Here is a 25,767-nt window from a genome sequence, read left to right on the forward strand (position 1 = left end):
TCTTCATCTAGACCCAACAGAATACCAACATTTTTAGTCTGCCAAGCTTGGCATTGTTGTATCCACTGGTTTCTTCTGAGTCTCAGACCAACTACTTTTTTAATTTCTTTAACAACATCATTAAGAACAATATCAAGAAGTTGGAATCTTTTGACAAAGGTTTCAAATCTATCATCCATCGAAGTCTTACCAGGAAGATCAAAAATGTCTTTGTGAACATGAGCCTTGTTCATTTCTCTAGTAAGAGCATCAGGTAAATAATTGGAGTTACCAGGAACCCATTCAATATCAAAATCATACATCTGAAACCACATTTGCCATGCCAAGAGTCGTCCTCGTGCAAGTTGTTTAGAAATCTTGGCTGCCAGAAAATATTTAAAATTCATAGAATCAGTTCTGAATAAAAATCTGGCGAGAGCTAAGTAAAGCTCAAATTTCTGTATACCATTGAATATGGCAAGGGTTTCTTTTTCTGCTGGAAAATAATTCTTCTGGTGAAGTAAAAATTCTCCAGAGGCATATGCACATAACACTTCTTCCTTTTCTTCTCCTTCTCCCTTTCGTTCAAAAAGGACTGCTGCCCAAAAATTATCAGAGGCATCAGTCTGTAAAATAAGGAAACCATTACCTGGTGGTTTGAGTTCAGGGAGATTATGACATTCAGCTTTTAATAGTTGGATTGCCTTTGTGGCCTCAGGTGACCAACCAGAATGTAAATGTTTACGAATCGGGGCAGTCTTTTCAGAAAGTCTAGGAATATATTTATGTACATAATTCAAAATTCCTAGAAAACGCTCAATCATCTTAACATCATGCAAATGATCAGGGAACTCAAATAATTTGGTAGAACATGAGGCTGCATCTGAATTTTCCCATGGCAAACATGAATACCTAAAAAATCAATGTTATATTGAAAAAGAAGCATCTTCTTTTCTGATAAAACAAGACCATGTTGTTTTGCTTCCTCAAGAAATATCTGTAAATGCTTCATATGTGTTTCAAGATTAGGACAATGAACCAAAATATCATCAATATATACAACAATGAAATCATATTTACCAAAGATATGATCCATTCGTCTTTGGAAGAAGGCTAGAGCATTCTTCAATCCAAATGGAAAAACTATCCATTGATAAAAACCAGCAGGACATGTGAAAACGGTCTTATGACGATCTTCTTCCTTGATTTGAATCTGATAATAACCAGATTTCATGTCGAACTTGCTAAATATCTTGCTATTTTGAATTTTCTGCATTATTGTTTCTTGTTTAGGCAGAGGATAATTAAAACTTTTGGTTATAGCATTGAGAGGCTTATAATTGATAACCATTCTATCTTTTCCTCTGACAATTTCAGAATGATTTCTGACCAAAAATGCAAAACAATAATAATGTGAAGCACTTGGTTTGATCAACTGGAGATGCAAAAATTCTTCAATCTATTTTTTGATTTCCTTTTCATCTGCTGGAGTACAGGGTATTAATTTTCCAGTTACCCCGTTGTCATGGAGAGTAATTATTTCTTTTTGAGGACTTTCTATACTCCAGAATGCTTTAGGATTCTCAGAACAACATTTTAACAATTCATCACAAAGACTGATTTGTGCTGGAGACCACTCAGGGTTTCTATTGGCTTTTTGTTTTGGCTGACTCCTTTTTTCATAAATCTGCAATACTTCTTGCTAGTCATGAGATCCATCTTTGTTTTTATTGATGCCTGCTTTCCTTTGACTATTCTCTTTTATGGCTTCAAAATTAGCTAAGGTCAACCTTGGGACTGCTATTGCTTTTTTCTTGATATTACAAATGATCTTGTCTTCACTAATAGTCACAGGCAAAACAGAATCTATAAATGGCATTCCAAGAAACAAACTTGCAGAGGCATCATAGTGTTGAATCGCAGACATTTTGACAATACTCCCCCCAATTTTTAAAGAAGCATTATCAACATAATGGGTGAGATTTACAAAGCCACCAATGGTCTCAGAAACTAAGATATTCTGCAAAGGTTTCCATAAACCTTTAAATAATGAAGGTTGATCCAGATTATTGGAACCACCTGTATCAATGAAAGCGTCAACAGAGATCCAATCTCCTTTTACAAAGACTTCAACTGGAATAGATAGGAGATTATTAGATTTAACAATCTTTTTAAGGAAAGAGCTTTCATCTTTGCTGACAGGGGTAGAAATAGGCAGTGATGAAGATGAAGAAGCAACTATCTTAGGGTAAGGACCAAAAGAATTCAAAGTGGACTGTGGAGGCGGAGAAATGAAAACGGAGCTTGAATTCTCATGGCCTTGACAAGTAGAAGAGACAATGGCATCTGAAAAATCTTCTGAAGTTTCATCAGTGTATTCATCTGAACTGTATTCATCACTGTAATGCAGTTCTTGTTCATCTTCTGATTCCGAACAATCATTATAATAACAAATATTCATTTTTTGACTCACATCTGGGACAAACTCGATATCGGACAGGGAAGCATCAATTAAGATATATACATCGGACACTTCATCTTGGGAATCAGCAATAGACCAGTTACCTACAAAGTCTTCAATTTCTATACAAGCTTTCAATTTGTTTGAAGAACTCTTGGGACACTTGCGAGCAAAGTGACCTTCTTTCTTGCATATAAAACATGCATTGTCTCTTTTATGTTGTAGGCGTTTTTTCAGATATTTGAATTTTCTAAAAGGTCTTCTAGGATTAGCAACTCTCTTGGTTCTAAACTTACCGTATCTTTAGATTTTCTCTTTTTAAATGGCGTCCATGGTAACACAGAGCGATAAACATTTAAACCAGGAGACAAATCTTGGGATTGTTTTTGCCAACAAAGATATTTGACCTTTTCTTGGAATCCGAACAAGAGATCTATCCAGTAAGTTTGATCAACCTTTTTGCCTTGGATTTCTAAATCTTTCATTATCATATCACCTAAATTTCCAGGCAATTTAGACAAAAAGGAAATCTTTTGAGTTGCATCATTGGTGAGATTAGACTTATAGATTTTTTCCATGTAGTCATTGCCAAATTGATCTAAAAACTTTAGATCTTTTAGTTCCATTCTTGCTAAATCAGTGATGAGTTGTTTCTTCTCATCAGCTGGTTCGAGAACAAACTGAGTTAGCAAGAGTACTTCTAATGTGGCTAGACCTGCAGCAGCTACATTCATTCTTTCTTCTTCCGATCCACCCATTCACCAACCATGAACTATGCCGGCCATCGGTTTTTCTGCTAACAAGAATATAGATATATTATCCAATTTTGAGACAACTTGCATCTGATAAAGGGCACCAATCCATATTCTAATAGATTCTGCTGGATTTGTAGATTTATCTAAATCAAGCACATATCCAGATGAATTTGCAGCAAACAAATCTTCTTCAATTCTTGGGTATCTTTTGACATCATTGAAAACATTAGCTTTCTGGAGAGAAGGGTGTATAAATGAAGGGAATTTAGAAGCAGCATTCTCTAGAGTGGCTATTTCACTTTTAGCCTTTTGAAATTTTATAGGCTTAGCTAATTATATTCATTGTTCAGCTTGAGCACTTGACTCAGCTTCACTTCCTTCTTGGGTTTCATCCTTATCCCAAAATTTTGGACTTTCCATAGATCTAGAAAATTTTGGTGCTTGGGATTCTCTCCTTTTCTTTTCTCGTTTTCTTTTTTCTTTGGCTTCTCTTCTGTTTTTATCTGCTTGTTGTTCATCTTGCAATAGCTAGAGATTAGCCAAAACCAATTCACTCTGGCAACCTAAATCATCTAGGACTTCTTCTGCATGTGCACACCATGTAGTAATATAGTTACCAATTTGGTAAGTCTGATCTAAATCTATAGTGTTGTGTGCATTATGTTCTATAAGAGGAGCACAATCAGCTCTTATGGCTGGTTGCTTGGAGGATGAAGAAGTTGTTCAGAACTTGGTTTTAGGAGGCCATTTACCACCTTTGACAAAGCGATGATTGGCATATTTCCATTCTTCAACAGGAGGATATCTAGTATGAGACACACGATGCATTTTATTTACAGGTAAAAAAGGCTTGGATTCAGGTATACACAAATCAGTTGGAGACAATTGTGGTTCAGTGGTATCAGTATGATTTTCTTCAACTCTAGATAAACCACTATGGCTAGAAGAGGCTTCAACTGGTGCTAATGTGAACACATAGCGACGAGGCCTGGTAATTGGTTTATGAATTTTGGGCTTAGCAGGAATAAGCTTTACTTGACCATTATCGATTGAGACTCATTTAAGCTTAGACTCAGGCGATTTTTCGTCAGCCAGTGACTTATATTGGAAATACCAGTTGTTTGGTAATTCAGAAGGATCATACAGAACACCTTCGACTTGAGCATTTGACAAACCAACTGTAACACAATCTTTCAGAACAGGCTGTTTCAGCTTTGGATGAGCAGTATTAGTTAACTGAAAAGATGCTTGAACTATAGTAGAGAGATATTCACTATCTTCTATCATATTGAGACCTTGAACTCCAGTTAAAAGTTTCCAACAGTCTTTCAGATGCGCATCATTCAAACTGATAGAATAATCATGAAATATGGTTCCATATTGACATCCAGTAGACAGATTTCCCATGATAGTTCCTATGCGTGCACTATCATATGTTTGATGACGGGTATCAAATAATTCAGCAATACAAGGAGTGTTTATCCCATGTCTAAATAACGGAGCAAGACCAATTCTGATTCCACCAAAATGGAGATAGGAATATTTGCCATCTTTAACATACTTCCTAAACTTTTTAATTTCATCATCCGAGAACATGTTCAAAGCAGTGATTTGAACAGAGGGACCAGAGATTTTGATGGTTACTTCCACCTCATTCAAAAATCATTTTCGTTTAAAAACAAAAGTCATAGGAAATTTATATACATCAGTAACATGAAGAGCAGGAGGATTCCAATTTTCAGGAGTTTCAACAACTTCATGACTTTCAGTAGTTTCGAGTTCAGTTTCATGAGAGCAAGCAGAGACTTCAGTTATAATTTTACGATCAATAGCAGAGAAAGAACGTAAGAGATTGGCCATGTTCTACCTGTAAATAAAATGCATCGCGTGTCTCATACTAGATATCCTCCTGCTGAAGAATGGAAATATGCCAATCATCGCTTTGTCAAAGGTGGTAAATGGCCTCCTAAAACCAAGTTCCACACATCTTCTTCATCCTCCAAGCAGCCAGCCACAAGAGCTGATTGTGCTCCTCTTATAGAACATAATGCACACAACACTACAGATTTAGATCAGACTTACCAAACTGGTAACTATCTTACTACATGGTGTGCACGTGCAGAAGAAGTCCTAGATGATTTAGGTTGCCAGAGTGAATTGATTTTGGCTAATCTCCAGTTGTTGCAAGATGAACAACAAGTAGATAAAAACAGAAGAGAAGCCAAAGAAAAAAGGAAACGAGAAAAGAAAAGGAGAGAATCCCAAGCACCAAAATTTTCTAGATCTATGGAAAGTCCAAAATTTTGGGATAAGGATGAAACCCAAGAAGGAAGTGAAGCTGAGCCAAGATCTAATACCACTAAAAGATGATGGACTCCATAACTTACTTGAACCTCTGAAAGGTGTGCTGAAGCAGAACTTCCTCACATCAACCTGAGATATACGTGGACACACGCGACCCTTTCGCTTCCTCAACGCGCTTTACAATCTCCTTCTTTGAGATGATCTTGGAACAAACTGTCCTCAGACAGGTGGCCCAGCAGGCTTCAGTATTAATTCAAGCAAAATATTACATACCAAGTTAAGCCTCAAGAGTAGAGCTTTCTAGTCTCTGGTCTCTGAGAGCTCAGAATACAAACACTCTTACACTCACACACTCGCACTCGATGCCTAACTACTCACACAAATCCACTATATATAGAACTAAAATCATATGAGAATTATTGAGGGTCCTTGTCCGACATTGCTTAGCCGAGACGGTGTCTACCCAATATTCTCGAGTACAATAAAAAGAAAACGCACTAACAAAAAGTAAGATGCTACCAAGGTCCTTTCGGACTATGGTCACTATCGAAATCTGATCCGAGATCATGATCTTCGGATGATTGAGACGGAAGCTTTTGCTTTAACCAAGAGGTGTTCAGCCACTTCAAATATTCGTCCTCCCATGTGGGGTCATTCTGTTCTTGAGCATCTTGGTACATGTCTACGAACACTGTTTCCTTTTCCTCGGATACCTTCTCTTTTCCTTTTGAGCTGGCCATGACTGTAGAAGATTCGCCTTTGAGTGGTGCCCGTGAAGTTTGTCCTGTGTCAAACTTTATCGTATCTGTCGTGACATAAAGATTCTTTTGAGGGAAAACATATTCATTGTCAGCGCTAGTCCATCTGTTAACATAGGCAAGTGGATCGATTTCTATGTTAAGGAAAGAATCTTTTTTACTTTTACGGAACTCGGGCATTGTTTGAACTGACAACTCCACTCCATCTAATAATTCCCACTTGAAGATTTGGAACATACTGACCGATCGTTCAATGGCATATTGGACCCATAGCTTGCAATTATGGCTGATATTTTCTTGTTGTTGCCACCCAAGTTCAAAAATCATAGAGGAGCATGTTGAAGTTGATAGTAACAAATTGATCAGGCAAACTACATCATCAGTCCAATTTCCAGACATTACACTGATCGTAATGAAAGTCTTTTGATTAATTAACAATTTAATAACACCAAATCTTCCTTGAAGCTTTTCCAATGTTCTGATTAATGACAATTTTTCTGGTAGCTTCAGGGTATGGAATTCTTTAAGCCACGATGTAATTTTCTTGATTTCTTCTTGATTATTAGCAATCATGGAAGCCTCAACTTTGTGTGAACCATATACCTGTGCAAAAGGATTTGGCACTATAGGAGTTCTGAATTCCATACTTTGATAATCCCATGGTGCAGAGAAAGTTCTCAAATACTGTAATGATCTTTCTACACATTGAGAAGCTCTTGTTTGCATCTTCTTTTGACATAAGCCATTTCGGATTTCCCAATCTGCAAAGGGTGCAAAAAGTTCATACTAGGGAAATGAATCTGTTCCTGCAAAATTCTCGTCATTGCTTTGAAGAAATGCAACTTCCAACTCCTCAAAAAGATCAGGAATTCTTAATGATTTCAAAAATATTTCAACTTTCTCATTCATATTAACCTCTTCTAAATCTAACATCTTGGTAGTAGTATATACAGCAAAAGAAAAATCAACTCCTCCAATTATCTGATAATAATTCAAGATCTGCAAAACTCTGATCATTTCATCAGTGTAGCTTTTGGTCCAGTAATCATCAAGAGTCTTGAAAAACAACTTTACTTTCATAGTGGGTAAAGGATATACCTTCACCAAATCTTCATCTAGACCCAACAGAATACCAACATTTTTAGTCTGCCAAGCTTGGCATTGTTGTATCCACTGGTTTCTTCTGAGTCTCAGACCAACTACTTTTTTAATTTCTTTAACAACATCATTAAGAACAATATCAAGAAGTTGGAATCTTTTGACAAAGGTTTCAAAGTTGTCGTCCATCGGAGTCTTACCAGGAAGATCAAAAATGTCTCTGTGAACATGAGCCTTGTTCATTTCTCTAGTAAGAGCATTAGCTAAATAATTGGATTTACCAGGAACCCATTCAATATCAAAATCATACATCTGAAACCACATTTTCCATGCCAAGAGTTGTCCTCGTGCAAGCTGTTTAGAAATCTTGGCTGCCAGAAAATATTTAAAATTCATAGAATCAGTTCTGATTAAAAATCTGGCGGGAGCTAAGTAAAGCTCAAATTTCTATATACCATTGAATATGGCAAGGGTTTCTTTTTATGCTGGAAAATAATTCTTCTGGTGAATTAAAAATTCGCCAGAGGCATATGCACATAACACTTCTTCTTTTTCTTCTCCTTCTCCCTTTCGTTCAAAAAGGACTGCTGCCCAAAAATTATCAGAGGCATCAGTCTGTAAAATAAGGAAACCATTACCTGGTGGTTTGAGTTCAGGGAGATTCTGACATTCAGCTTTTAATAGTTGGACTGCCTTTGTGGCCTCAGGTGACCAACCAGAATGTAAATGTTTATGAATCGGGGCAGTCTTTTCAGAAAGTCTAGGAATATATTTATGTACATAATTCAAAATTCCTAGAAAACGCTCAATCATCTTAACATCATGCAAATGATCAGGGAACTCAGATAATTTGGTAAGAACATGAGGCTGCATCTGAATTTTCCCATGGCTAACATGAATACCTAAAAAATCAATGCTATCTTGAAAAAGAAGCATCTTCTTTTTTGATAAAACAAGACCATGTTGTTTTGCTTCCTCAAGAAAGATCTGTAAATGCTTCATATGTGTTTCAAGATCAGGACTATGAACCAAAATATCATCAATATATACAACAATGAAATCATATTTACCAAAGATATGATCCATTCATCTTTGGAAGAAGGCTAGAGCATTCTTCAATCCAAATGGAACAACTCTCCATTGATAAAAACCAGCAGGACATGTGAAAGTGGTCTTATGACGATCTTCTTCCTTGATTTGAATCTGATAATAACCAGATTTCATGTCGAACTTGCTAAAGATCTTGCTATTTTGAATTTTCTGCATTATTGTTTCTTGTCTGGGCAGAGGATAATTAAAACTTTTGGTTATAGCATTGAGAGGCTTATAATTGATAACCATTCTATCTTTTCCTCTGACAATTTCAGAATGATTTCTGACCAAAAATGCAGAACAAGAATAATGTGAAGCACTTGGTTCGATCAACTGGAGATGCAACAATTCTTCAATCTATTTTCTGATTTCCTTTTCATCTGCTGGAGTATAGGGTATTAATTTTCCAGTTACCCCGTTGTCATGGAGAGTAATTATTTCTTGTTGAGGACTTTCTATACTCCAGAATGCTTTAGGATTCTCAGAACAACATTTTAACAATTCATCACAAAGACAGATTTGTGCTGGAGACCACTCAGGGTTTCTATTGGCTTTTTGTTTTGGCTGACTCCTTTTTTCATAAATCTGCAATACTTCTTGCCAGTCATGAGATCCATCTTTGTTTTTATTGATGCCTGCTTTCCTTTGACTATTCTCTTTTCTGGCTTCAAAATTAGCTAAGGTCAACCTTGGGACTGCTATTGCTTTTTTCTTGATATTACAAATGATCTTGTCTTCACTAATAGTCACAGGAAAAACAGAATTTATAAATGGCATTCCAAGAAACAAACTTGCAGAGGCATCATAGTGTTGAATTGCAGACATTTTGACAATACTCCCCCCAATTTTTAAAGAAACATTATCAACATAATGGGTGAGATTTACAGAGCCACCAATGGTCTCAGAAACTAAGATATTCTGCAAAGGTTTCCATAAACCTTTAAATAATGAAGGTCGAGCCAGATTATTGGAACCACCTGTATCAATGAAAGCATCAACAGAGATCCAATCTCCTTTTACAAGAACTTCAACTGGAATATATAGGAGATTATTAGATTTAACAATCTTTTTAAGGAAAGAGCTTTCATCTTTGCTGACAGGGGTAGAAATAGGCAGTGATGAAGATGAAGAAGCAATTGTCTTAGGGTAAGGACAAAAAGAATTCAAAGTGGACTGCTGTGGAGGCGGAGAAATGAAAACGGAGCTTGAATTATCAGGGCCTTGACAAGTAGAAGAGACAGTGGCATCTGAAAAATCTTCTGAAGTTTCATCAGTGTATTCATATGAACTGTATTCATCACTATAATGCAGTTCTTATTCATCTTCTGATTCCGAACAATCATTATAATAACAAATATTCATTTTTTGACTCACATCTGGGACAGACTCGGTATCAGACAGGGAAGCAACAGTTAAGATATATACATCGGACACTTCATCTTGGGAATCAGCAATAGACCAGTTATCTACAAAGTCTTCAATTTCTATACAAGCTTTCAATTTGTTTGACGAACTCTTGGGACACTTGCGAGCAAAGTGACCTTCTTGCTTGCATTTAAAGCAGGCATTGTCTCTTTTAGGCTGTCGGCGTTTTTTCAAATATTTGAATTTTCTGAAAGGTCTTCTAGGATTAGCAACTCTCTTGGTTATAAACTTATCGTATCTCTTAGATTTTCTCTTTTTAAATGGCGTCCATGGTAACACAGAGCGACAAACATTTAAACCAGGAGACAAATCTTGGGATTTTTTTTGCCAACAAAGTTATTTGACCTTTTCTTGGCATCTGAACAAGAGATATATCTAGTAAGTTTGATCAACCTTTTTGCCTTGGATTTCTAAATCTTTCATTATCATATCACCTAAATTTCCAGACAATTTAGACAAAAAGGAAATCTTTTGAGTTGCATCATTGGTGAGATTAGCCTTATAGATTTTTTCCATGTAGTCATTGCCAAATTGATCTAAAAACTTTAGATCTTTTAGTTCCATTCTTGCTAAATCAGTGATGAGTTGTTTCTTCTCATCAGCTGGTTCAGGAAAAAGCTGAGTTAGCAAGAGTACTTCTAATGTGGCTAGACCTGCAGCAGCTACATTCATTCTTTCTTCTTCCAATCCACCCATCCACCAATCATGAACTATGCCGGCCATTCGTTTTTCTGCTAACAAGAATATAGATATAGTATCCAATTTTAAGACAACTTGTATCTGATAAAGGGCACCAATCCATATTCTAATAGATTCTGCTGGATTTGTAGATCTATCTAAATCAAGCACATATCCAGATGAATTTGCAGCGAACAAATCTTCTTCGATTCTTGGGTATCTTTTGACATCATTGAAAACATTAGCTTTCTGGAGAGAAGGGTGTATAAATGAAGGGAATTTAGATGCAGCATTCTCTAGAGTGGCTATTTCACTTTTAGCCTTTTGAAATTTTATAGGCTTAGCTGATTCTATTCATTGTTCAGCTTGAGCACTTGACTCAGCTTCACTTCCTTCTTGGGTTTCATCCTTATCCCAAAATTTTGGACTTTCCATAGATCTAGAAAATTTTGGTGCTTGGGATTCTCTCCTTTTCTTTTCTCGTTTCCTTTTTTCTTTGGCTTCTCTTCTGTTTTTATCTGCTTGTTGTTCATCTTGCAACAGCTGGAGATTAGCCAAAATCAATTCACTCTGGCAACCTAAATCATCTAGGACTTCTTCTGCATGTGCACACCATGTAGTAAGATAGTTACCAATTTGGTAAGTCTGATCTAAATCTGTAGTGTTGTGTGCATTATGTTCTATAAGAGGAGCACAATCAGCTCTTGTGGCTGGCTGCTTGGAGGATGAAGAAGTTGTGCAGAACTTGGTTTTAGGAGGCCATTTACCACCTTTGACAAAGCGATGATTGGCATATTGCCATTCTTCAACAGGAGGATATCTAGTATGAGACACACGATGCATTTTATTTACAGGTAAAAAAGGCTTGGATTCAGGTATATACAAATCAGTTGGAGACAATTGTGGTTCAGTGGTATCAGTATGATTTTCTTCAACTGTAGATAAACCACTATGGCTAGAAGAGGCTTCAACTGGTGCTAATGGGAACACATAGCGACGAGGCCTGGTAATTGGTTTATGAATTTTGGGCTTAGCAGGAATAGGCTTTACTTGACCATTATCGATTGAGACTCGTTTAAGCTTAGACTCAGGTGATTTTTCGTCAACCTGTGACTTATATTGGAAATACCAGTTGTTTGGTAATTCAGAAGGATCATACAGAACACCTTCGACTTGAGCATTTGACAAACCAACTGTAACACAATCTTTCAGAACAGGTTGTTTCAGCTTTGGATGAGCAGTATTAGTTAACTGAAAAGATGCTTGAACTATAGTAGAGAGATATTCACTATCTTCTATCATATTGAGACCTTGAACTCCAGTTAAAAGTTTCCAACAGTCTTTCAGATGGGCATCATTCAAACTGATAGAATAATCAAGAAATATGGTTCCATATTGACATCCAGTAGACAGATTTCCCATGATAGTTCCTATACGTGCACTATCATATGTTTGATGACGGGTATCAAATAATTCAACAATACAAGGAGTGTTTATCCCATGTCTAAATAACGGAGCAAGACCAATTCTGATTCCACCAAAATGGAGATAGGAATATTTGCCATCTTTAACATATTGCCTAAACTTTTTAATTTCATCATCCGAGAACATGTTCAGAGCAGTGATTTGAACAGAGGGACCAGAGATTTTGATGGTTACTTCCACCTCTTTCAAAAAGGATTTTCGTTTAAAAACAAAAGTCATAGGCAATTTATAGACATCAGTAACATGAAGAGCAGGAGGATTCCAATTTTCAGGAGTTTCAACAACTTCATGACTTTCAGTAGTTTCGACTTCAGTTTCATGAGAGCGAGCAGAGACTTCAGTTATAATTTTACGATCAATAGCAGAGAAAGAACGTAAGAGATTGGCCATGTTTTATAAACTAGACCAGAGATTGACTAAAGAAGCATTTATCTACTCAGCAGTTGTAAAACAAAAGCTTTCGAAGGCTGCCTGGCTTGCTTTAGACTCTGTTTGTAGTTTATAAACTCAGGACTAGAACAGGGCTCTGTGCTGAAGCTTTTATAAATGGCATTCCAAGAAACAAACTTGCAGAGGCATCATAGTGTTGAATCGTAGACATTTTGACAATACTCCCCCCAATTTTTAAAGAAACATTATCAACATAATGGGTGAGATTTACAGAGCCACCAATGGTCTCAGAAACTAAGATATTCTACAAAGGTTTCCATAAACCTTTAAATAATGAAGGTCGAGCCAGATTATTGGAACCACCCGTATCAACGAAAGCATCAACAAAGATCCAATCTCCTTTTACAAGGACTTCAACTGGAATATATAGGAGATTATTAGATTTAACAATCCTTTTAAGGAAAGAGCTTTCATCTTTGCTAACAGGGGTAGAAATAGGCAGTGATGAAGATGAAGAAGCAACTGTCTTAGGGTAAGGACAAAAAAAATTCAAAGTGGACTGTGGAGGCGGAGAAATGAAAACGGAGCTTGAATTCTCAGGGCCTTGACAAGTAGAAGAGACAGTGGCATCGACATTTTTAACTAATTTTTCACGTGTAAAATTCAAAATACTCGACATAGCTAAAAAAATCCAATCTTGCAATTACACAATATCAAAAACATCAATAAAACAACATTGCATTATATTATTCGTTAGATTTTAAAAATATATATTTATTAATTTTTTTTAAAGCAATTTACTACATGCAATAACATATTATTAAACATATGCAGGGAGGCACGAGCAGGAGGGATTATCTTTTGCCTCAATGAAGAAAGAGAGTCTCAATTTGTTTGGGGCTTAAGAGTTGCTTCAAACAATCAAGCGGAGTATCTTGCATTATGGCAGGGTTTGGAAATGACGAGATTATCTTTCGCCTCAATGAAGAAGGAGAGTCTCAATTCGTTAGGGGTTTAAGAGTTGCTTCAAACAATCAAGCGGAGTATCTTGCATTGTGGCAGGGTTTGGAAATGACCCTCTCCAGAGGTCTTTGACATCTAATAGTTTTCGGGGATTCTAAGATTGTGATTCAACATGTTATCAAATGTCAAAAGAATGAGGACCAATTTCTTCCTCCAATATTGCATCGAATTAAGTTGTTGGTGGTTAAATTCAATTTAATCAAATTTTACCACATTAGAAGAAACCTTAATGTGGTAGCTGACTCCTTGGCCAACCAAGGAGTGTAGTTAAAACAAGGAGAAATAAGGTATGATGAGGGGAATATTTTAAACAAGGTTATACCATATTAAAGCCAAGTTTAATCATTGTTATTACGATGTTGAGGTGCATTAAGCCGAGGAAAGAGTGTCAAACTAAGGTCTTTATTCTCATGAGGTATAACTATGCATCCTTCACAAACGGAGATGATCTCGGCTAACGATGTTCCGCATCCAACATGCGAGGGAGCGGAGCAGCTTGAAGTCGAAATGCATGATGAAGATGACAATACTGATCATGTGGGTGGCAACAGCGATGGTGCAGGAGCTCGTCGAGACAGAGTCTTGGAAGACATGTAGATTTTCATACTTAGTATTTTATTATGTTATGCAGATATGTGGTTTTTGCTGCAGCTTTTTTTTGAGAACATATGGAATCCATAATTTTAGTTTCGTTAAATGCAGTTTAGGAGATAGCAAAGATACGATAATTTTGGAATTTTAGATAGATGTATCAAATTATCTGAATTATGTTGTAAAAAGCCTTGGCCTTCAAACCAGGTTTTTCTAATATAATAAATACTTGTTTCCTTTATAAAAAAATCATATTAATAAACATATGAATTAATCATCATTTAATTATATTAAATGATGATTTAGGAACATTAACACTACCTTTATTATCTCCTTGAGTGTTGTTGTTTCCTAGTCGATAAAATTATTATCCCACTCTTTAATTTCATGTGAAGTTTGAGTTGAGATTTGTTAGTGATACTCATAGTATTGAATGACCTTTTCTAGTATTGGACTTTATATATATAAAGTGGCACAATTTCAAGATATATTTAATCCTCACCTAAAAAAAATTGTCATATTTTTTTATCACATTTTATTCCATTACAATGTTTTTATCTATTTTAAAATGTTGTTCATTTGAAGTTTTCAACTCTATTTTAATGACCATTTCATTATACATTGAAATGTTTTGTTTCATTGTATTACTAAAAAAACTCAAGTTATGTGTGCAAGTGAATAACTAGAAATAAAAATGATTGTTTTCAGAACTCAGAACTTGAGTTATAATATATAAATATTTAAGCAAAAGTATCTATTCACTAACATTCATATGTTTTAAACATGTTCTCTCATGTATAGTTTTATTAATTATTAATTAACTAGTAAAATCAAATACATTAAATAGTCAATAAATGTTAGTAGATATCAATCCATAATAAACATCAAAACACTTACTTCATAATACATCTCACTTTGCTAAAATTTAAAAACTAGTAAAAATTAATTTAAAATATTGCAGTCATATAAATTAAATGGTTGGTAAATTCCTATAGGCATCAATCCATAATAAGCATTAGAACATTTACATTCACATATATTTCAAGTTGTTAAAAAATAATAATACTAATAATGAAATCATAAAAATTAACTAAATTATAACTTTATTTAATATATATATATATATATATATATATATATATATATATATATATATATATATATATATATATATATATTATTAAAAAGAATTAATATATATGTTATATATATTTTAAAAAGCACATTGTTATGCAGGATTTATGATTGCAGACAAAAGTATCTCCCCTAGGTGTGGTGGCTAACCTGGAACAACATATAGAAATAGATTATGGAATGAAGCCTGCCTGGAATCTATCTCATGTTTCGTTCCTTCTTTAGCTTGAATGCTCCAATTCCAAGTCTGATTGTCAAAATTAGAACCTTCAATTTCAAATAACATGAGTCAAGAAACTATGAAATCTATGCAATATCAACTAAATACTTTATTCAATAGATCAACATGGTATTGAAATACAAGAAATAACAACATCACATATAGGAAAATAGAGAATTATTTTCATTAATATAAATGGAAGGAGTTATAACCATAAATAGATGTTGATCTTGTAGAAGAGCTCCTCCAGGCTTACGTGTACTTTCCTTGTCACAATATGCACCTCAAATCACCCTAAATGCATGAAATGAAACCTCTCACAACAACAACATAAGGGTAGAATCACTCTCTAAAAGCCAACCCCTTGCGTATGGAAGGTTGTAAATATATATAGGAGTGTGGTAAGTTGGGATTTATTATCCAATTACATACCTGAGGTTTTAGATTCACCTTTGATGGGAGGATGGGATCAAAGGATAAGGGATGGAAACTCCAAAGTAGGGTAGGATAGGATCCGAATGTTTTATCTGAGGTAAATGGTTAACAAATTCTGGAAGCTTCTGAAGAGAAAGCTTCTAGAATTTCTCTCTTTTTCCTGAATTTTTGGAACCAACGCAGGTGCAAAGGGGAGAAATCTATAGGTGATCAACACAAGCCACAATGGAGCAACCTATAGGTGAATGTTTTCCAACAAGAGGCCAGGGGGTGTTGGTCCTAAAACTGGCTCAGATGATGTAGTTTCAAGCTGAAACTCTAGGGAATGAAAGAGGCACGCTTAGGGCTTTGTCCAAGATGATGACAAAGGGGAATAGGATGTTGATTCATCCCATTAGGATGCCTATTGATCATATGTGACAAAATTTCCTAGAACAGATTTCCCCATAAAGCACAAAATCAAAAATGGCGAATGATGATTGAAGTGCTTTACCTTATGACAAGTCGAGATTAAGAACAACTGGCGAGCTTCATCTATTACAATACATTTTCATCATGACATCTATGTTGCTAAGGGAGGCATACTCATACTCAGCACATAATGTAATGTAACACGTACAATGATCAAAAGATGCATCCACAAATGACAACTGGTGGATGACTGTCTGTATGAACATGACCATCATAAATGGTGATCTTTGTATAGCTCCTGAAATCACAGCCCGAATGGATGAAACTAGAACTGTGGTCTTCTATCTTCTTCACACAACCAACCAACATACGAGTCTAACCATGTGAATCAATGAGTTGAGATTGAACATGGTAGACACCATATAATTACCAATCGATGATGTAAGTCATTAACAGACGTGAGATAAACCACTAATGATGTTAATTGCTCTCAAGGTACTACAGTACAATCCATATGGTGTGAATAAATGAGTTGATGTAAAACACCACACATAATCTTTCTGTCAAAGGAAATTGATATAAACCTGTCATCGAAATCAAGGAAAATTTCCATTGATGTATCCAAGCACCAAGGTACCCAAAGGTTTATTTCTAATTCAACTTCCTAGATAATGTGTTGATGTCAACGGGAAGGGACCTGTCGCAAGAGGGCCTTGATATATCACCCATCAATGACACGAAACAGGTATCATGATTGAGACAAAATTATATTGATACAAAACTAGATCAAGAAAGGCAAACATGGAATGAAGGTTTAAGAGTATTTTAATGGATACTAACTGAATGACTTATGTTGAACACATCAACGACACTGAATGGAGTTGGAAACATTGATCCAAAACTGAAATGGAGGCTCTGAAAATGGTATGATAACCAAAATACAAGCAGATTACCCAACCCAACAGCCATGAAGATGAAGTGGAAGAGTGTCGTGTTCAAGAGCAACTCACTACCATTAGAAAATGGATTACCTTGTTTTCCAAATTTCCCAAACCATACTGGTCAATACCTCTTTATTTTTTAACAAGCTTAAGGAAGATAACATATGCTTGATCTATAAGTTCACCCTTCGGATGAATCCCTCCAAGTATATTTAACGAACCCTAAGAAGGAGAGGTTTGGCCTTGTCATGTTCGAAAATTCCATCGTTGTTTGATGTTTTAACGAGTCCAATGAAGGTAAAACTCGACATATTTTTCATGTTTAGAGAGTTTGAAAAAGAGGCAAAAAAGAAAACTCTAGATGTCCCTTTTCGTAGATAGTCTCTTAAGTCTGAAAAGGTAGAAAACAATACTCAAGAGAACCTCTTAGCCATGTTCAACTAAGGTATTCATTTTTCGTAGATAGTCTATCTCAGTCCAGAAAAGGGTTAAACTTATACTGAGTAAACGTATTTTCATTTACTTTTACGAGTTTGAAAAGACAAGTGCTCGACAGTCTTTTCATATTTTGGGAGTCTGAAAAGAGCTAAAAGAGGACTCCAAGGGGTTCCATTTTCGTAGGTTTACAAAGCCCGAAAAAAGAGATAAAAGTATACTCCTTGGTCAAAATAACATGTTTAAAGCATGATAAAAATATGTTAACAATTGTCGACCTACCAAAAACATCACAAAAAGGATTAAACGTACATGCTTCATATTAAAAATGAAGCATATCTAGGTCAAAAAATTAAATATGAATAAAATAATGTGAGATATGACCATAGATACTTAAAAAGACTATTCATTTTTACCATTTCACATTTACCTTCAACTGTGAGAATTCTCAACTTTTTTCCCTCAATCTTCTGCAACTGATTGCAGCCAATCTAGTGGACCATTCCGAGTAACGTCACTTCCAGGTAGGAGTTAAAACCCTTCTCTTTCTTTTCACAGTCCATTTTTGTGATTTCATGCAAATTTGTTGAGGTTTTGAGAGGCTTGGGGTTCCAAGAACATGCCCTAGGATCAACGCACCCCCCCCCCCAAATAAAAATATGTGTTGCACCTAGGCAGATTTTCACTGTTGGGAGAGGTGCAATGCTATGTCATGCACTACTGGGGTGCGTTTGGTGCAAAATGATAAGTTTTTTCTCAGTTTTCCCTCAATTTTTGTCAAGTTTTTTGCATCAAAAGGAGCCTAATGAATCTCTTGTTGATGTTTCAGGTGTTCATTAGCACAAAATGGCATTCATTTGGAGAGAAAGAGAACATGAGGAACATGATTTAAATGCAGAAAATGATCCTGCTACCATCTAGGCACTGAAAAACTGTGGATTGCTAAAATTCTTTTGGCTTCCTGGTATGAGGCAACAGATGGAATTGTTGAAATATCTTGTTTGTTCATGGGATGTTCAAGCACAAGCATTCAGGTTTGGGGAACATTTGCTCGAGATAAAGGTAGAAGATATCTACTTTCTGACAGGTTTATCCAAGAGGGGTGCCCCCATCTCTCTCCTAGGTGGGAGAAGTGGTGGGGAGACAGTGAAATATTATATCACTACCTATTGTAGACCTCGAGCCTAGCCAACTAGGGATGGAAAGATCAATATAAAATATGTAACCCAATTACCTTTGAGAATGATCATGTTCATTATCGCGAGATTGGTAGGTAGCTCAACACTTCATGTAGCAAGTAGATCATACATGCAGTACGGGGTGGAGTGTCTAGAGCCAATAGTCTTCAACTGGAGCGAGGGATTTTTGGTCAATATGAAGGAACAACTGACTAAAGAAAGAGAGGGGAAGTTAAATAACTTCAGCTATAGTTCCATATTAGTCTCTTTTTCTCTAGAGAGGGTGCCACTACTTAGGTCTTAGCAGATTATACTAATCCTATCGATCTGAGGATCCCATGGATGAGGAGATGGATATATCATATGGCCCAACATGCAAGTCTATTGGAGATTAGCTTCTCACCAGCCTTATTTAGTTGGTTGCGTAGAAATTTCATCATGACTAATGATTATCCTTATGCAGGGATGGATTTTCGTGATGATCCTGAGGGTAAGCAATGGGATGCTTCACGTAAAATATTTCAACCATTTAAGTTTTTGAAAGTTTTACAATTTTTTGTGTTTTTTTATGTTTCTAAGACTAAATTATTGATGTTTTCATGCAGATATTAGACCAGTTCGACCAGTAGGTGCTTCATATCTCTGTTGTGCAGAGAGACAACCACATGAGGAGAAGTGGAACCAGTACAAGTTGATGCGGTAGGATGGATGTGCTACGGTATCTTGCAATAGATGATATTCTATCAGAGGAGGAGCACCACATGGAGGCATTGACACATGGTATTGGTGATACCAAAGTCAAACAAATTTCAATGCAACTTCAGCAACACACTATCGAAGTGCCTAGTCGTATTGGTCAATTACTGCGCAAGATAGCTCATGCAGTGTCATTTTATCATGAGCACCATTGATTTGTCTACTTAGATATTTGCATGTAATTTTTTATATGGGCGATGTATCCATATGTGTCTCGGGGTACAATTTTTTGTAAAACCAAACTTAATATATATATACATATTTTCAGTGTTTCCTAGTTCCTATTATTCTTTCAATATGATGTGATGTGAATTGAAACTTATTTACATTCGTTGCAAATGTCTATCTAAAACATAATTAGCTAGGGAATCTGATAATGTGTTTAGATTTCTAGAAATATGTCCATATCATATGAAATAAAAAAAAATTTCCAAATGACGTACTCTCAAAGCCATGCAAAGGCTGGAGAGATTTCTCACTAAATAGACATTATCAAGTTGTAGTACTACGAGTTGTGAGTCAAGCTTGATGAATAAACAACAGATAACATGTAAAATAGCATTAGATAGTAGTTCAACCACTGCGTTACACTCAACGATGTTGTTAGTAGAGCGACCAATGAAAATCCCTTACATACTCACTGGCTCACCCTTTGGAGTAAAGATATCTTGGGTTGCAGAAGATAGGTTCCGAGTACTATGACTATCACCATTGGCATAACCAATATACAATTCAAGAGAGGTCAACATCTACAAACCAAACATAGAAAGGATCAACAGAAACCATGTGAACTTCTAAAAAGACACACAATAAACACACTCAACACACCTATAGACAATATGTACACAGTGTACTACGCATGAGATCAACCATAGTATTTTTTGAGGTACAACCCATTCCTAGGTTGCACTAGTGGAACTCCATCAAAGTCTACTAACTCATAGGTCCCTTTTGCAAGGACTTGCTTGAAAATGTACGGACCCAGCCACATGGGTTGGAACTTTCTTGGACCTAACTTATCAGCCTCCTGGTCATATAAGAGAACCAGGTCTCCTTCCAAGAAGACACAAGGCTTGACATTTTTGTCGTATTGTGCCTTGACACATCTTTTATGAGCTTCATTGGCTAAAGCAGCATCGCGCCAAGTTTCATCCAAATGAGTTAGATATAAAAGATTCTCCTCCTCTACAGAAGTGGCAGGAAGAAGTTTTACAGCTATTTTTAACGATGGAATTTCACATTCGATGGGGAGTATTGCTTCTATACCATAGACAACCTAAAAGGGTGTGAATCTAAAAGCAGTCCTAACAAACATTCGGTATGCCCACAAGGTAGCGTAAAGAATCAAATGTCAATCTGATTTATGGACCCCTACCATACGTTGAAGCATATTCTTAAGAACTTTGTTAACAACCTCAACTTGTCCATTAGCCTGAGGATAGTAGGGAGTGGAGTTTTCATGTAAAATTCCTAGATTAGCAGCTAGTTTGGTCATCATATGATTCTGGAAATGCTTTCTGTGATCCATAACTATTGCTTGCAGTACACCAAACCTAGAAATAACATGATTGATGAACAATTATGCAGTCATTTCGCCAGTGTTGTTATATGTAGGCATCAACTCATCCCACTTAGTAAAGTAGTCTACATCGACAATGAAATAACCATGACCCCTAGACGAGTGAGGGTTACATGTCGTAGAGTCGATACCCCATTTCGCAAAGGAAGCAACAATGACAACGGGATGTAATGGATTAAGTGGAGCACAGATCTTACGATCATAGATCTGGCATGCATGACACTTTTGGATGGTGAGAATAAAATCACGAACGATAGTATGCCAAAAGTAACCAACGTGTAAGGTCTTCTACGCCATAGCTTAACCAGATAGATGTCCACCACATGCCCCTGAGTGGCATTCATTAAGGAATTTCTCGGCCTCCTCAAGGGTGAGGCACCTTCATAAAATCATGTCAATACCATGACGGTAAAGGGTGTCGTCGATAATAATGTAATTTCAGGATTGGTATCAAATGGGTCGTTGCTCGGAGTGAGAGGTATTGGGCTGGGAATTCTAGGTCTGGAGATAGATCAGAAAACCTCCATACCATGGGTCAAATGAAGAAATCATAAACAATGATTTGTCAAGGATAGAATCTTCAGATGTACATTCAGAATCAGTGGAAGGAAGATTGCACATTATCTCGGCAAAAACTAGGGATTTTTTCGACTTGGACTTGATGAAATCCAGGTCAAAATATTGCATAATAACGATCCACTTAGATAACTTCCCCCCCAGCAATTGACATGATGTAATGGTGAAACCTTTGGACGACTTGAACAGCCACCAAAGCCAACTTTTCTACGTTAGTATACCTAATTTCGATATCATTAAGGTTCAGACTTAGATAATAAATGGGATGTTTAGTCCCTATATATTCTTCTTGGACCATTACCATTTCTATAGTAGAAATTGAAGCATCGAGATACATGAAACAGTCACGCTGCTAATCAGGGGGGTATAAAAGAGATGCCCAAACCATTATATATTTCAGGGCATCAAACACCTTCTGAGCAATGTTGTCCCAATGGAAGGGGACCGCTTTTTCATCAAGTGAGTGAATCCTTTGGTCAACTCAGCATAATTAGGGACAAACCTCCACAGGAAGTTAGTTTTCCCTTGGAGTCTTTGTAACTTAACAAGAGAAGAAGGTGCACACAATTCAATGATTGCCTGTACTTCCAAAGGATCAATATGAATTCCTTGTTTTGAAATGAAAAAACCCAAGAGTCGACCAGAACCGACGCAGAACAGACATTTATGTGGGTTAATTCGAATTTTATGGTGTCTACAACGGAATAAAAGAGCCCTTATATGTATCAGGTGATCAGCCCGATATTTAGAATGAGCAAGGAGGTCATCCAAATAGGGTTGGACAATGTGTTTAATGTCGTGAAAAGTGTAATCCATAGCATGTTGAAACATGACCCTAGCATTCTTCAACTTGAATGGGAGCTTTTGATAAGAAAAAGTACCCCAGGGACAAATAAGTGCAATTTTAGGTTGGTTTGTAGGGAAAATGATGATTTGAATATATCCCTAGAATCCATCCATGAATGAATAAATCTTGCAGTTAGCGCAGCCATCAATATTCTGGTCAATAAACGGGGTCAGATAGTTGTCCTCTAGACAAGCACGATTCACATTCCAATAATCGACACATACTCAAAACGTGCCATGTTTCTTCATGATAGGGACAATGTTCGATACCCAATCAGTTAAAGGAACGGGGTATATGAAACTAACCCGAAGAAGCTTTTCAACTTCAGCCTTAATCAAGGCATCCTTCTTGGGATGGACTGGATGGAGGCGATTCTAGATGAGTTTGCCATCAGGATACGTTTTAATCTCATGCACTACTATATTTGGGTCGATACCTGGCATTTATTCATAAGTCCAGGCAAAGACATCCTAAAACTCATGAAATAGGGCTTTATAGATCTCGATCTCAGATGGAGAACAAGATGCTCCAATGTATATATTTTTTAAAATACTTGGTTTGACAAAGATATCGAGAGGTATCATTTCTTCGATATTCAAATGGTTCTTTTTGAATTTGGCCTCATGAATGGAGACAGAATTCATAAAAGGATCAAAAAAATTGGGTAAGTACACACCACCAAGATTATCCTCAATGCAATCTGGTAAGGAAGAATGTTGGTGATGTTAGTCACATGACCTGTGATCTGGCATCATGATCTCCATGATGCTCTCATCAGTGGAGAATATGCGAGAAAAAGGATGAAAATACGTTCGATAATCCAGTGATCAATCTACCGAGCTAATCGAAGAGAAGGTGTAAGCGCACAAGCTAAATAGATGGCTTCATAATCGAGCTCAATAGGGCTAAGTAGAATTTTGTCACCAAAACTTTGGATGTTAGTTCCATTAGAAACAATCCAAGGATCAACCAAAGATAGTAGAGGATGATATCATGCTAATATAAGAAACCAAAGATGATATGTCGGGAAGGAGAGGAGTAGGGAGTGAAAAGGTTCCCATAAGTGAAGAATCCTTCAACAATCCAACTTCGACATGCTGATAGGAATGTAGAGTTTCCCATAGAAGAGGGACACTTCCAATAACGTGAGAATCAGAGGAAAAAAATGTGATTTGATATATTGCTACAATCCCTCCTTTGTGAGGAAAGGAAATCATAAGGAAGTAAGTCGAAATGATGGTATCGATGGCGTAAACCCATGTATGTCCCAGTAGAAGATTATAATCGAGAGGTTTGTTAATAAATTCAGCTTCTATGGAAATGATTTTTCCCTTTAGTTCTAATTGAAGGGGATTCAGAATCCCACAAGTTTTGTAATTTCTTCCATCAAAGGCTTTCAATGTGGTGGTTGATTGACTCAGTTGAGGCGAACCAATCGCCTTCCAACAAGACAAGGATATAATGCAAGTCGAGGCTCCCTCATCCACAATAGAGCGATGAATTTTTTTACCATGGATGACGATCTGGATTATAAAGGCTAACTGAGCTGGAAGTTGAGGGGTATAGTTTTCATGAGAGAAATCACTATGTTTGAATCTCATGGATCCATACATCCAATAGATTACAAAAAGGTCTTGTTTTGGGTGGGGCAGTTCTACAACACCTCAAGAGTTTACATAACTAATGTAAACTGAGTTGTCTTCAACTATGCTATATTTTTGGGTAGATCTTGAATGAGGTTTGAAAGCAAACTTATGAATAGCGCCCTTCGGAGGCTTGATAGTCAATTCTGCAGGAATCAGAGGTGGAGTAGGATCAGATGAAGGTGATGTCGAACTGGTAGGTTGATTAGTAGCCTGACCGTTCAGTGGATTCACATTACCATAGTCCTTGTTCCGAGTGGCCACAATAACATCAAATCTCAGCTTTGAGGAGTAAAGCATCAAAACTGTATTAGAGGAAGAAGGGTCTCAGACAACCATATGAGCCCTTTGATTGGGAAACAAGTTGGTCAATACAGCGAGAGAAATGGAATATTTGAGAAATTGATTCACTTTAGTGTGATGCAGGTAATCACGTGTAATTTGATCCTCGTTGCAAATCAAGAATGGGTATCAAGGCTTTCATTTATCATCAGAGGATTTATTTATTTATTTATTTTGTGGTGAGGGGTCTTTCTTCTTACCTTTTCCTTTCTTCTTACTTCCAAGTTGTTGTTGAGACTTGCCTTTATCAGATGAAACAACATTTATCTCAGAAGAAGTCATAGGAGGATGGTGTTATCACTCTATAATTTCCCTAGGTTGTGAGAGAAACCCAGAGGTAACCATAAAACCACTTGCAAAGGTGGGATCTATCCCTTCCAGCTTCAGAAAGGGATCTGTCTTTATGATTTAGATTTATGTTTTAAGATTTAGGCTAGTTATTGAGTTCTAAGGTTGGTTTTTCAAAGATATGGTTGAAAATTGCAGAGAAAGTCCATTGGGCATGGATTCATGAGTCTTTGGGTGGTCAAACACAAAAATGGAAGAGTTGTTGTAATAGGGGAGGATAGGCAAACTTTTGGATCTCTTAAAGTATTTATGGAGTGTATAGGATGAATATGATTTAAGTTAAATTAAATATAGAAAATGCTAGGATGAATTTTATACTTAACATCAGAATGAAAACATTGATATTTATTACAAGCCATAGCAAAGTACACTTAAGAAAATTTGGCCCTTTATCTTCTTGAAACAATAGAGACAGAAAACATATGGAAAACTGAGAAATTAACAAATTCACACGAGAAAGTATATCAGCAATTGCTTGACACAGGAATCCTGGAACAAAAACTCTTTATATTATTGTAAATTGATCACTTCAATGCAATGCACAACATACATCAAAATATGGCTCCTTTCTTCGTACAAGTTCCAACATTTTCTAAGTCATTTTACTAAGTATTTATAGAAACTTTTTACATCTCATATCGGACTTCAAAATAAAATAGATTTACAAAATAATATATGTTAAAGACACAAATATTTTAGATATAGAAGAAGAAGATAAGGAAAGTCTACTAAAATTTGTTGCGTTGTTGAGGCTTTGAAGGAATTTGGTGCTAACTATGGCTATTTTGCTGCAAATGTTGTTTCTCTGCTGCCAAAATTTCAGGGCTTCAATTGTACTTACTCGATCAACTCTAGAAACTAGTCCCACCTTTCTTCATTTGGG

The 25,767-nt window shown here is 36.3% G+C and overlaps 1 protein-coding gene across 1 annotated transcript in view; it reads right to left on the minus strand.

Annotated features, from left to right (window-relative positions):
• Window positions 1–20,178: 20,178 nt before the first annotated feature.
• Window positions 20,179–25,767, minus strand: part of LOC149233155 (uncharacterized) — a 30,523-nt gene continuing 24,934 nt past the window's right edge. Inside the window, exons 2-4 of the mRNA XM_089382109.1 lie at window positions 20,925–21,102; window positions 20,595–20,825; window positions 20,179–20,298 (exon numbers count right to left, since the gene is read on the minus strand). Of these exons, the coding sequence (XP_089238235.1) occupies window positions 20,179–20,298; window positions 20,595–20,825; window positions 20,925–21,102 (529 nt within the window). The remainder of the gene's footprint in view (window positions 20,299–20,594; window positions 20,826–20,924; window positions 21,103–25,767) is intronic.

Source organism: Pinus tabuliformis, chromosome J (genome assembly GCF_031772625.1).
Source record: "Pinus tabuliformis cultivar Carrire ecotype Pingquan chromosome J, CPIR1, whole genome shotgun sequence".
Classification (NCBI taxonomy): domain Eukaryota; kingdom Viridiplantae; phylum Streptophyta; class Pinopsida; order Pinales; family Pinaceae; genus Pinus; species Pinus tabuliformis.